Below are 14,670 nucleotides of genomic sequence, written 5' to 3'. Positions count from 1 at the left end.
AATCCAGCGAAGAGGATGATGTCGTGTCTAGTGATCTTGATTCGGGGGGCAGTAAAGAGGAAGCAATTCAGCAAAAACCCACTCTAGAAGTATTGCCCATAGATGCAAATCCCCCAAAGTCAATAGAATTTCCAGGGAGTCCCGACGTGAACAAGAAGATAGTTGTACAAGCCCAGGAAGAGGAGGAAAATATATCTCATAACCTCAATTCGGATTTCAGTCGGGAGGGTGACGACCCATCAAGCACTTCTAACTCGGAGGGAATCCACGAAGGACCTGTAGAAATTCAAGAAGATGAGGAAGACGTTTCTTGGAGCTATGATTCATAATCTAGTCAAGAGGATGAGGTATCCAACCCGGGGGGCATCCAAATGGAAGAGGTGCAAGAATTTATTCTAGAAGAATCTCTCATTCTTGTGAAGTCTTTAAAATCAGAAGATCTTATCAAAAGTTGTGATATCGAAGAAGAAGCGGCTTCAGAAACACAGGAAAATAAAGAAGATATTTTCTACGATTGTAAGTCGCAACTCAGTCATGATGAAGAAAACTTCTATGATCATGGTTTGGGGCGCAGTCAAGATCAAGAGATTAATCGAGAATCCACCCCAGAAATACCTCTAATGATTCTTCCAACAACTCATGTTTTTCCAGAGCCTATGATCACTATGAAGTTTGTTAACTCGAGTAGAAGATCAAGTTTGCAATCCATGATTCTACTTGTCATCAGTCTACTTCAGTTGTCCTACCATCCAGGCAAGTCACAAGGTTTTTACTTCTTAACCGTGTTTATTCATTTAGACTCTAGTTTACAAATACTTTTTATTATACGGAAAGAGAGTCATGAAAATAAGAGTCTAGACATGGAAACTCATATCCCTCTTGTAGAGATGTTACTGAGCATTTTATTGTATGAGGCTATAACATGATTTTGTACTTACAACATAGCCCATAAGACCATTCATGGCCAAAATAAGTTGACATTTTCGCCGGCACCAAAAAAAAAAAAATTCCAGTTTTCAAAATAAATTATTTATGTTCATGTTTCCATTTGGTTCATATTTTCTACTTTTGTTTTCGCATCTTCTTCATTTGCTTCAAACTCTAACTCACAAACCAGAGCACTCAATCGTTACCATTTCTAAATCGTATTTGTTATCTATTAGTTGATTCCGGTTAATTAAAATACCCAGAACCAAGCTTTTGGTAATTATTGATCTCAAAATCATAATTTCCATCAAACAACTGTTCTGGTTAGCCATTTTTTCCCAAAATTGATTTCATCCGCCATAAACCACCTTTTCCTTCAAAACCAATCTCAATTTCTTCGTTGATATCCAAATTATAACTCTCAACTTTCATTTTGTTCAAAACGATTTCCTATAACCTCAATTTTCTCACTCGAAATCACCCCATTGCCATTTGATTTTTCTTACATCGGATAACTCGTGTATTCGAATTTTAAAATGATTCTGACACGTCCAATTTCTACGTCAAATTCAACAAATTTCAATCTGATTATTCTAGAAGTCCATTTAGCTTAGATAAACATTATACACTCCTCAATTCAAGGCAATCGTGTCCAAATCAATTTCCATCATCATCATAGCTTCAAGTTATTTTTTCATTAATCTGGAATCCTTCAATCCATTTCCATATCATTTTCAGATGCAATCTCTGATTCTAATTCTAAAGTATCAATTATCTCAGAACCAAGCTTTTGGTATTTATTTGATCTGAATCAAATTTAATCCCATCAAACAACTGTTCTGAACAACTGTTTTGATCTCACACCACTCATCGGTCACGAGGTCAAGTTTGTTAGTATTTATTTATTTTTGCACAATTATCTCCATTAATTTCATCGTACATATTGCTTTGTAATTTTCCTGCTTTATTTCTCACATTTTCACCAAAAAAAAATCCATGAGCTCAAAACGAGGCTCTTATATAAATAATAAAAAAAACGAAGCAAAATAAAAAAAAATTCTAAATACATTCTTTTGTGTACAAATTTTCAATCCTAGTCAATTTATACACAAAAGAGGGGGGCAATTGTTGGCCCAAAATAAAATAAATTTTATTTTATGTATATAGAATGCTTGGGTTTTGATTTTAGGATATAGTTTATATTTTATCTAGAAAATAATAAAGGATAAAATAAAAATAAAAATACATTCGTAAACTCACCTCAAGTACGCGAGGCGTGCATTTCTATACGCGGGGCGTATACCACACACCCAAAGACGTTCCACTTCAGAGACTCCACTACGTGGGGCGTACCTTCCTATACGCCACGCGTAAAATGCATCAACAAGATGCATCAGGTTCAGAGGCTCCATTATGCGGGGCGTAACCAGACTTACGCGGGACGTGTTCTTTGTCTCGGCAAGCTAGAGGCTAGTTCTCGTCCAGAGCCCGTTTTCGATCACCGACTTCTCCGAACGCGCCCGGACACAACTACGAGCTCACCCCCACACCTAGGTCCAAGCTTTGAGAATCTCTCCAACCACAAGGTAGTGGAGTGATGTGGCATGGTAGTTAGTGGTGGTTTGTGGAAGTTGAGGAAGTGGGGTGATGTGGCAAGGTAGTGGGCAAGGTTAGAGAGAATTTTAAGGGTTAGTTGATAAACAATTACCAAAATACCACTCAACAATTACCAAAACGTCACTCCAAAAAACTATAAATAGACCCTCCATTCTTCATAATAAAACACACTCAACACAATAAAAACCCCCTCTCAAAGCTCCAATGCTTAATCTCTAGTTCCTTTTGTTCTTAGTTCTTCAAGTTCTTCAAGTTCTTCTGTTTCGTTCTTCAAGTTCTTAGTTTTAATTCCTTCTTTTAGCTTGCTCTAGCTTTAATCCAAGTTGCAATAGCCTCTTTCCAAGTTTTTTCAATTCAATTTAGCATTCCCAAGCCTTTAATTTGCTCAATTCATAGCTAGAATTCTGTTTTTCAAATTAATTTTCCAGATTCGTCCAAGTATTTTCAAAGCCCGATTCCGTCCGTTTAAAGTCATTTTTTGCTTTCAATCCCTTCAACAAAGTTGTTCCTGACGTCTTGAATTTCAATCTAGTATATTTATTTTCCCAATTCCATGCACAGAAACTATAGTTACAAGCCAATCTTTACAGCTCAAATTCTTTTAGATACTCTGTTTCCAGAATTTCTCAGATTCGTCCAGTTGTTTTCAAAGCTCAATTTCGTCCATTTAGAGTCCATTTTAGCCTTTGATCCCTTATAGAAGTTTGTTCCTCACGTTCCGAAGTTAAATTTAGCCTATTTACTCGTCCAATTCCGTGTTCTTAAACCCTCAAACGAGCCCACCAAAGTCAAAGGTTAAATCTTCCCCATTTGCCTACCACACGTTTTGACATTGCCAAGATCGTACACCATACGGGCCCGACCGACCGCAGCGCCCCGAAAGTTGCAAGCCGACATCAAAATTCAACGTCTAGCCGAGATAGCTATTGTGGCTCCGAGTTTGTCGTTGAATTTCAATTTTATTTTAATTGCACTTCAATTCCTCGTATTGATTTGTTCTTTCCAATTCAATTGATTGTCTATATGTTTAGTATAGAAATATTTCAATTGCAATTCATTTCCAATTTCATGCTTTTTGAACATATGTACTCAAACCTTGATCAAATCAATAGAATACCAATTTTTCATCAAATCTCGTGTCAATTTTGCACCTTTAATTTCCTTTATTTTACCCGTCTTCAATTTATATGCATTAGCTTAAATAAAAATCAATCTAGCAAAGTTTTTAGGGGGACTTTTTCAATCCTTGCGTCCCTCGCCAATCGCTTCGATTAGAATTCATGTTTTCGGCGCACAATTTCATAAACTTAACCGTCTTTCGTAATTGAGAAATAATTTCTCTGGCACGCCCGCACCCTAACTACACATGACAAGGTTGAAATTAGCATATTCGCAAAATATCGCTAACAATATTATTATTCTTTCTTTCTTTCTTTCTTTTTGTATTAAACTTTATTTTAAAATTAACTATATACTTTTATTTATATAAAAATAAATTTTTATTTTAGCACAACTCTTTTACAAACTTATTTCCATTTTTTTTTAACATAATAACCGGAAATTAAAAAATATATATTGGTATTTAACGAAAAACTGATCAATATTTAAAAAATAAAGTTATTATTTTTTGGGTGATTTTCTCAAATATTTATAGTAGCAAGCTGATTAAGCATGTATCCATTTTGGGCCGAATTTAACAGTCATAAGAAGAAGGCCTTAATCAGCTTACCACTATATATATATAGAGCCGAGCTTGACTTTTTCATACTCGGTTCGAGCATTTCAAGTTAAATATTTGGTTCGTGAACTGTTTATAAAAATATTTATTTATTTATTTACAAGTTTTACTCACAAATAATTTATTAACTATATTCATAAAAGTTTACTCACAAACAGTTGATAAATTATATTGATTTGAAATTTATTTAATACAAATATAATTTTAAGACCTATAAAATTAAAGTTTTACGATAAAAAAAAAAACTAAATCGTTTTACATTTCCTCATTCATATAAATACACTATTATTTAAAAAAAAAATTCAAATTAAGTCTGCTCATTATTATTATTAGAGATGGAGTTCGGAAAGGACAAAATCAAACCGGACCCAAAATAAAGAAAACAAAAAAATAAAAAGTTATATAAGCTATCTGAAAACATGAGATTAAATAACCCTATACTGAGGGAGACCCAAAATGTCATCTATTACACAAAAATTAGTGACAATATCCCACCATACTAAATGATCAGCAGTGAGACCATGACGAGCAAGAATGTCAGCGACTCGGTTACCTTCCTTGTAAATGTGTGAGACCGTGACAAGCATCTGCGAACAGAGATGAAGACATGCCAACTAGTCATGATGGATTTCCCTGGGAACGACTGTAGCTTTTGACTTAAACAGCTCCACAACAAAGGTTGAATCGGATTCCAACCAAAGTTTGTGCCACCTCTATCCCAGGCTTGATTAACCGTAAAAATGGTCACTCGCAGTTTAGCAAGAAACGCAAAAGAGGAGATCGGAAAAGAGAACATACCAAGAGGAAAACCTCTACAGTTTCGAAAAATATCTCCACTTCCTGCAGCGCCCAGAGTTCTATCATACTCAAGATCAACTCCTTTATGAATCAAACCAAACACTGAGTTGTTATCGAGCCACACATCTAGCCATTCATGAACAGTTCGACTCATTTACACTCCTAACTATATGCTTTGTAAATTAAATTTGACTTTCACGATTATTTTAGCATTAATTAGTTATGGGTATTATGAACATTAGAAACTTTTTAATCCAACACTGGGGAAATTATCACCCCTGTAGAGCCTAAAATCTTCCCAATTCATTTTTGAAATATTCAATGTCCATCTCATTTACAACCCTGATAGTGAAACCATTCCCACCCGCCTCATTTACAACCCTAAGCTCATTTACAATCCTAAAAAACTTTTTGAAACATTAGATGACAATGAAACCATTCCCGCCCACCTCATTTACCACCCTAAAAACTAAGGGCCCGTTTGGTAAGATGTAATAGGCTTTATAATGGAATGCTCATTACATTGAAGGGTCATTACCATGTTTGGTTGCACTTTAAAATTTTGTTGTAATGGAATGAGAAATTCATAGATTAAATTTTGTTTAACAACTATTGTAATCCCCATTACATAAAAAAAAAATGGATTGAATTCTCATTACATCCAACAAGTAATCCTAATTTCTATCTTTAAAGTTCCATCTAATCTCTCATTTGTCAAATCTCACTTTTCATCATTCTCAAAAACGCAAAAACTAGAAAACCTAAAAACGAAAAAAGCAAAAAAAAAAATAAGAATGGAAAATAAGAAAATGAGAAAATAAAAAAAAACAGTGAAAATGGAAAACGAAAAACGAGAAAAATGTACAAAAAAAATACTATGAAAACACGAAAAAATATATACTAATTTCACGATTTTCATATTTTTTTTTTGTGATTTTAATTATGTAAATAAAATTTTGCAATTATATTTAACTAAGCAAACATAAGTAATGTAATGCTAATTACATTTCATCGTTTTTTTAACCAAACATGATAATGGAATCACCATTACATTACAACTTTGATTACATTACATTGCATTACGTCATACCAAACACACCCTAAAAGCATCAAAGCAAGTTGTCGTCATAATTGTTTTATATGATCTACATATTTTGCATCCCCATCCGCCTCGTTTACAACCCTAAAAACTAGAAACATCAATACAGGTTATCATCACAATTATATGATCTACATGTCTTCCATGATTATATATAATATAAATGTCACAAAATTGATAATTATACCAAGCAGATTGTATCAAACAGATTCTCTCGGATCGAAATTAGACCTACTAGGGCTAAGAATCGTGAATAAGAAATTAAAAAACATTAAAATGATGTTTGATTTCTCAGGTGTGCAGATTTTACATAATTCATTTAAGAAACAAAGAACATACTCTCATCAATCAAATCATCTGATAGATGAGGTAAAATACATCATATGCAGCTCTTTTTTGTTGCAATTGGAAGGGTAAGCATCAAAAAGCATGAGGACAGGAATCATGACACGACGATCAGCTTCCGACTCCGACAAAACTTTCAGGCGAACCAAATCCGGTCCGGTTTTCTTTTCTTTCTAACTCAGTACGAATAACAGTAGTAGATTCAAACAATGTATCTGTTTTCAACATCAATCTAAATTTGACAATGGAAACTTTCCCTATCTGAGAAGTATCATTATCCCCAAAACCCGAAACCATCTGTTGCCCACAATGCCTGAATGAAAAATCCAGCATGTAGCCTAGAAACTCACCTAATGAGTCTCTCTTTGATCTATCTATGTCTTCAAGATATCGGATGCCGCCTCCTGCAGTTTTATCGAAGCACCATTCGAACACAATAATAAGTTAAATAATTATTTAACATAATAAATAGAGGTGGCAATTGTGTACACAACACGAACTTAACACGAATTTAGTAGGTTAATGTTTTATTAAACAGGTAATGGATCACTTTTGGGTTGAGACATTCTTGCGTTGGGTTAAGGTTTAACTTACTAACCCAAAAATAATACGAATATATATAATTATTATTAGGCTTAGTACATACGTCGCCCCCTGTACTTGGCCTAAAACTTCAACTGCCCCCTGAACTTTCAAAAGTTCCAAATGACCCCCCATTGTTGCGAAGGCGACCCAGGTGATCCCCTGAGGCGAGAGGCAGCCTACGCAATCAAGCCACCGCCTTCTGTAATGGACTCATCTTCTTAGTTTCTTTTCTTCCTCTCTTACTTTTCTTGGTATCAAGTGTTATGCTGCCCAAATTTTTATGACTTCTTCTAAATGTTATGCTGCTCAAATTTTTATGAAAGTTTGTTAAGTTTTTACAAGTTTACTATTAGTTCTTTGTTGTGTTGTGCAAGTTTATTATTAGTTTTGTTAAGTTTATTATTAGTTATTAGTTCTTAAGTGTTATGCTGCCCAAATTTTGCAGGCTTTTCATAATGAGTACTAGTAATTCTAATACATCGAAAGCTACAAAAAGAACGGATCCTTGTCGGAAGTATGTCCAATTGGTCAAGGCAGGGAGCTCAAATGATCTCAGACACGCATGAATGATTTAGTTTTTTGCGTTTTACAACTTTAGAAGTTAAACTAGTCAATTTGAGTTATGATTTTATTTTTGTGTTTTTCTAATTTTTTTGTCGCCTCGCCTCAAGGCGATATTTTGCCCTTATCGCCTCAGCTCGCCTTTCGCCTTTCACAATTATGTGACCCCCTATTCTTGTCTGATTGCATTCAATAACCCCCTATTCTTGTCCAGTTGCATTCAATAACCCTCTATTCTTTCGCAATTTCATTCAATAACCCCTTATTCTTGTCCAGTTGCATTCAATAACCCCAAAACTTCAACTGCCCCGTGAACTTTAAAAAGTTCCTACTTATTTGTCTATTTGACATTTTCTTTTTGACACGTGGTGAGAACTTTGATACGTGGCAGAACGTGTCTCACTTTCTGCATCCAACAAATTCTATTGAGAAATAGGGGGTTATTGAGTGCAATTGGACAAGAATATGGGTCATTTGGAACTTTTAAAGTTCAAGGGGAGGGTTGCAGTTTTAGGCCAAGTACAAGGGCCAACAGATGTATTAGCCTTATTATTATATGCTCTCATGTTTTCATTAAATAGATTTTTGGTCAGTTTTTTTTAGATGGTTAATTTGCTAATCCAAAAATGACATAAATATTTAGAAGTATTCTTATATACTCCTATATTTTTAAATGTCACTGTTAACAAAGATAGTAAAATTACATGTGAATTTGATCAGCGAACACGACACGGAAACGACATCAACCCGATTGGGTTGACACAATTATGACACGAATTATTTTTTAGGTTGGGTTAGGGTTGACTCATTTGACACTAACCCGATAATTAACATGACATGAATACGACTTACATGAATTGCCCACCCTAATAATAAGTAGAGAAGCATGCATTTATTCTTTCCATTTAGCGGAAATACAAAAGTATAATTGAACATGATAGTCAATAAGTTGATTTCGAGTTGTCAGGTGCCAAAGTGTAAGATATAAATAATATTGTATCCGTATCACAATACCTTTTGGGTCGGCTTCGGTCTTCTTCGTAGTCCATCACTCCACCAGGTTCAGAGTAGATCTCCTCGTGCCCTCTGAAGTCAATGTCGGCCTGCTTACAGTGTGTAACTTCTGCCACAACGTAAGTAAGACACATCGACCGATATATCCCAGAAACTGAATAACTCGACATCTACTAACATCCTGAAGAAAACTTCGAAACGGGCAATCTTGACAATTTACTAAATCATAGCTGCAGAAGATTCAATTTGGTACACTCCAATTGTTCTTGCCAAATTAAGTACCATACAGAATAATGTCAGACTTGCACTGCTATTCAAAGTATGTTCTAATCTTCTGCAGCCACAATCACGACGCAACACACAACTAAAGATAAGACACATGGAGAAGAAGATAAAGCAGTTCACCATTACTCTTCTACCCTTCCTATATATTGGTCCATTCGTTGGTCCTTTCATTGCTATATGTCTACGTAGATAGGAGCCAGATTTCTCTCTGCTGAAAATGCCTTGCCCCAACTAATAAATTAAATTTGAAATATAAAACTGGAGTCAACTGACCTTGATGGATAGGGACTTCTTTACTTCTTCAACCTTATCCTCCACATCCTTCCGATGCTTCTTGTCCTGTTCGCTCATAGTATCTGCCCATTTTATCTTCTCTTGAATTGAGACAAGTAAATTCTCTGATGTAGACAACCTAGGTATCATTTGTGTAATGCGTAAAGTTAAATAATTAGGAACATAAATATTTCAAGGCAAAAAGAAAATACAAAAATGTTATCAGATTCAAAAATTTACCAGCTTGATAGTGTTTGCAACATATTCCCAAGTTGACCAGGTCTCAAATCTCTTCCAGCTGCAAATTGGACCTGTATTTCACAAAATAGTTGAGAAGTCTTTATATCATTATATATGTAACAGAAATGGGAGGAAATGAAAAACAAGACAACTTTAAGGCAAGGAGACCACAGTATTTGCAGACCTCAAAGCACCTCCGCAACTGATCCAACTTTCCTCTAACTATTCCCTGAAATGACAAGGGGAAAAATATGATATGGGAAACCTCGTGAATTTTCACCTAATCAATATAACAGCACAACTTCTAACCTTAAAAAACCAGACCCAGCTCAATGAAAATGAGAAGAGAAGGTAAGAAATAACTCTCGTCTGGGAGAGGAGGCAAGTAAGTGAGGCAGAAAGGCAATTGGGATGTAGGCCCAGTCTCCTATTTTGTTATCTTCCTCAATTTCCTTCCTCTCCCAAACAAAGCATAGATTCCACAGGAAACAATTAGCTAATGAGCTCAATCTCCATTTTATTTCACTTGCACAATTAACAAAATAGATAACATTTTAACAAAAGATAAGCTGTTTTGCACTTCGGACGAAACAGAATCCAGGTGCAAGAAACATACCGCATACATGCATTCGTTGATAAGAAAATCCTCAAGTTCACGAACATTTGAAACATCTAGCTCTTGCATTAGTTGATCATAGGGCAGTACCTGGAAAAGTACAAACATCAGAAGAACAATCTCAAGCGGCCAATCAGTTGGATTATGATAATTCTAAGTGAAAAATAAGCAGATAAATCAACATCCAATACTCAAATTTGGCACTACATCCCTGAGAATATAATCAATTTTCATCATATAAACTTTAGTTACAAAATCCATTAAGTTGTAGTATTTATGTGGCCACTATTCAATCACTAATAAGTTGGCACCTCTAATCATCACCTATAACTGAGAAATCATGAGCACCCTCAGCCAATATCATTTTTATTTTGAAAAAGGTCTAGCCATTAATGAGATAACTTCTAGGCAGGAAATCAACTACTAAAGATTTTGAACATTACAACCACACTGCCGATAGGCTTGCTTTGTTTTCTGTGTCATAATCATACAGATATATAAAACAGTAGAAAAGGGCTAAGAACCTAAGGAAATATACCTTATTATTTTCTGCAAGTGTAAGCACAGTAAGTTGTTTAAGCTTGAGGACTTGATCAGGAATCAGTTGTGGAAGACGACCAGCATTATCTGTAAAGAGATAAGTCCAGTGTGGTTATCAATTTCATTATAATGTTTAAGATTTTGTGTTCATGTAATCCAACTGTCATTTCCTGGCAACAAAACAAAACAGATACTTGTGCACGTTTGTGAGCTCATTCAAGATTCACCATATCTCCCTAGACACTGAATCTTTGGAAGTTCATTTCTTGTTCAATTTCATTTTGACGAACCAGTTTTCCTCATAAAATGTGTTTCAACTAATTATTTAACCTTAAAATTGGGCTTTGTCAACTTAAACTGATAATAGAAGTCTCGATAAGTCATGAATTTCTAAAATTCCATATGTATTATGATTCAACAGGCAAACAAATAACAATAACAAGCACCCTAAGTGTAATATCTAGCTTTTCCAACCAGCTCATTCAGTGATATAAGGCTCACGCAAGCTCTCCTGCAAAGCTGCTAAGTTCATAAACACATTTTCAGACTAAAGATTTATGAAAATTTTATATAAATCAGACGATATGGAAAAACTGAACTATGCAAATAACACAAAAGCGAAGAATGTGAAGCATCGAATGCAGAAAACAAAATAAAGGCTGAATGCATTGACCTGAATCTTGAGAGAATTGAAATTAGATATATGAGCTGAAATTTCAATTATATCAATTGTAGGAGCCAGTAGGAATGATCACTACCTACTAAGACAAGGTGTCATTAAAAATGTCATGAACACCAAATGCCTGTGACGCAGCGGGAAATTTGGATAAACGTTAGCTATCGTTGATTCGACACACGAATGCCGCTAGCTAACCTTCAAAGGTCGTTGATTCAAAAGAATGCCGACAATTGGAAAAGAAAAGAGAAAACTCTCTATAGATAAACATTAGCTATCGTTGATTCAACACACGAATGCCGCTAGCTAACCTTCAAAGGTCGTTGATTCAAAAGAATGCTGACAATTGGAAAAGAAAAGAGAAAACTCTCTCAAATTGCATTCATCCAAAGTCTACTCAAAAAACAGAAAAACATGCCTTTATATAGGCTTACAGGAAAGAAAGCAAAATAGGAAAAAAGATAATTATTCTGAATGTAAAAAGGAAAGAAAGCAAAAAGAAAAAAAAAATAATAATTAATCCTAAATGTAAAAAGGAAAGAAAGCAAAATAGAAAAAAGATAATTATTCCAAAATAGGAAAGAAAACGTTGAAATTCGCACTTCTGTTTTAACTTCAAAATTACAACTTTGCCCTTGGATCAACTTTCACCAAATACTTCAAGGCTTGCTCTACCACTTCATCAGCGTAACTCAAAAGTTCACTAGCCAGTTTCTCATAAAGGAATGTTTCATATACCAACCATTGCTAGTGAGGAAAAAAAAATGGGCTCGCTGACTGGACACAATCTATTAACAACCATCAGGCCTGATAATCTCAGAAGAACCCTTTAAAAACAACATCATCGTGTTACACGAAGAAGGCCATCAAAAATTTCTTTGAAATTTAAGGTAGATTTGGAACTCCTTGTCTATGTTGCACAGAAACTCTTTTTCATTAGCGTTTTTGAGTTACGTGTGTGTCTGTTTTCTTGTCCCTTCCTTTTCTGTTTCCATTATGTTTGCTAGCTATATTTTTTAGAAATAACTTTTTCCAGTGTAGTTTCAGTTTCAGCTTCCGAGCAACTTAGCTCCTTGTAAATATCCTATGATCGCAGCTTGAAGAACTCAATTAACATTCTAAAAAAGAGAACAATGTAGAGCCAAAAACACATGCTAACAGAAGCAATAAACTTACTCTTATAGTCGGTCCATGTCCCATGCGCAAATAACCGAAGGACATCAATATACAGTGAATTTTCAGTTCCTTCAAGCTGGGGAAAAAACAACAGTTTCACTAAATATATATAAAAAAAACTTATCACATGAAATCAAATTACTAATAAACATAATATTACTTATTTCGGACAATTTCAGAAGATAAATCAAAAGAAGCTATGTAAATTTTTTACCTCAGAGACGGAAGGCACAGCGAGAATCTCAGAGAAAGCAAACAGAGAAGGGTGAGATGTAGCCTCAATGATAACAGGCCCAAGATTAGAGCCTTTAAGAGGCGATGTTTGTTTGACGAAGTGATCGATTAGCTCTGCTTGTTTTTGTTCGATGTCCATCTTCAATCCGCACAATCCACCGGACGAATTTCAACTGGTTTAAGGGAATTAAGGATTCAACGCATTGGAGGAGAAATTTGAAGATGAAATTCGGAATCAAAATGGATCGGAATTGAGAGCGTGAGGTTTTTAGGGTTTAGGTTCTAACTCTGGAATGTGTTGTGGGCATTTGGCGGAAATTAAGATGTCCGGTGGACGCCTTGGTTTCCTCCATTTCTACCTGCAGTGATGACGTTATTATTGTTGTTATTATTGAATATAAATAAAACTTACAAAAAAAATATATAAAAATAGGGATATTGATCCTAATGTTGTTGTTGTTGTTTTTTTTTTTTTTTTTTTAAGGATGTTGTTAAATATACCCTCTATTTCCCACCCCTAACCCCGTGAAAGAACGAAAATACCTTTAGAGCTTTTGGGGTGGGAAATGGAAGATTTTTTCCTCTCCCGACACGCAGGCGTGAAGTAATCACGTCTCACCGTGTGGTGAGGCGTGAGGCTATCATGCCTCACCACACGGTGATGCGTGATTATCTCATGTCTCACCACAAGGTGAGGCGTGAGGCTATCACACCTCACCATAGGTGCGGACGTGATAGTCTCACACCTCACCTTGTGGTGAGGCGTGATATCCTCACGTCCGCGTGGTTGGGTATTAAAAATTGTGGAATTTAACCTTGTCAAAATTAACTCGGATTAACCTTTTAGAAATAAAAATTACGAAATTTAACTTGGATTAACCTTTTACAAATAAAAATTAACAACATAAACATTAAAATAAATTAATAAACATAAAATAGTACTTATAATCTCAAAAGTGTTAAAATGTGAGGCTATATAATAAGTTCTAGTAGATAAAAACATATATCAGTTCGTCCAGCGTCACGCGTCCATCAACTCATCCATCTCGCTCCTAATAAGTGGAGCCTCCTCGTCATTTTGGCCGGTAGCCGATCGCTGAGTGATACGCCACAACCAGCTAACCCACTGTAAAAAAAATAAATAAATATTAAAAAACAAACACATGTGAACTAATATTAAATAATAATAAACTTACATATTCGCTGTTGGAGCGAGCAAGCTGAACCGGTCCATCCAGTGGGGCATGAAGGAGATGAGGATGTGAATATCGCATGTACCAGTCCATGTAAGCAGCATCATAGGCAGTGGGATCGTATCCAACTAGTCGGCATCTCCTCCGATCAATGTCCCGAGCCGATGGAAATCTCCGCCAGGTATCGTCAACTGTGACAAAGGAATGCGTGAGCCTGTACGATAAAGACTTCCATGGTCGTATTGCTCTATCAGGTCTAATACGCTCAATCGGGATAGACTGAGTATATCCGACCTGGTGTAAGGCTCGATCCGGCATATACGGCTCGACAATGTCTCTACACCGTATCCAACCGACGTAGGACACTCGAAACTGATCATCATCGGGGACAGGACCATAAGGCAACCACGTCACCTGCAAAAAAATAAAACTCAATAATAAATAATAATATTGTCACATCTGTGTCCCTAATTTTAGTTATTATACCCTAATATTATGTTATATTACATTTATTTATTGATTGGAGAGTTAATTGAGTATTATGGATATAGTTTGGAGGCAAATTAAGATAGTTTTGTATATTTTTTATTGGTTATTTATAACTATATTAGTAATAGAGTAAACATTTTCAACGTGTTGACAAACAAATTATGATCAATTTGTATTTGACAGACTTAGTTGTTAACATTTTTTTTTTTTTTGTAATTGTGTTAGTGACACATTAAATATATTAGAGGTAATTGATGTTTGGAA

General features: G+C 35.2%; 1 protein-coding gene across 4 annotated transcripts; it reads right to left on the bottom strand.

Annotated features, from left to right (window-relative positions):
- Positions 1–6,764: 6,764 nt before the first annotated feature.
- On the bottom strand, positions 6,765–13,093 carry LOC136216541 (COP9 signalosome complex subunit 7). Of its 4 annotated transcripts, none has more exons than XM_066003082.1 (9): positions 12,705–13,093; positions 12,491–12,566; positions 10,637–10,725; positions 10,099–10,188; positions 9,667–9,711; positions 9,483–9,553; positions 9,239–9,381; positions 8,685–8,838; positions 6,765–6,928 (listed from the first exon to the last, which is right to left on the bottom strand). In XM_066003082.1, exons 1-9 carry the CDS (start codon positions 12,861–12,863, stop codon positions 6,907–6,909), a joined length of 849 nt encoding a protein of 282 aa, XP_065859154.1. In that variant the 5' UTR covers positions 12,864–13,093; the 3' UTR covers positions 6,765–6,906. The 4 variants fall into 4 exon arrangements, with proteins under 4 accessions (XP_065859154.1, XP_065859151.1, XP_065859153.1 ...); XM_066003079.1 differs by having other exon boundaries at positions 8,685–8,773; positions 9,243–9,381; positions 12,705–13,091; XM_066003081.1 differs by having other exon boundaries at positions 6,789–6,928; positions 8,685–8,790; positions 9,243–9,381; positions 12,705–13,092.
- Positions 13,094–14,670: the final 1,577 nt, after the last annotated feature.

Source organism: Euphorbia lathyris, chromosome 2 (assembly GCF_963576675.1).
Source record: "Euphorbia lathyris chromosome 2, ddEupLath1.1, whole genome shotgun sequence".
Lineage (NCBI taxonomy): Eukaryota > Viridiplantae > Streptophyta > Magnoliopsida > Malpighiales > Euphorbiaceae > Euphorbia > Euphorbia lathyris.
This window is presented reverse-complemented; position numbering and strand designations above follow the sequence as displayed.

Coding starts and splice junctions, on each gene's coding strand:
- LOC136216541 (XM_066003082.1), bottom strand. CDS start 12,863: ATGGACATCGAACAAAAACAAGCAGAGCTAATCGATCACTTCGTCAAA. Junction 10,726..12,490: donor GACATGGACCGACTATAAGA/GTAAGTTTATTG, acceptor ATCTCTTTACAG/ATAATGCTGGTCGTCTTCCA. Junction 9,382..9,482: donor TTGCAAACACTATCAAGCTG/GTAAATTTTTGA, acceptor AATGATACCTAG/GTTGTCTACATCAGAGAATT.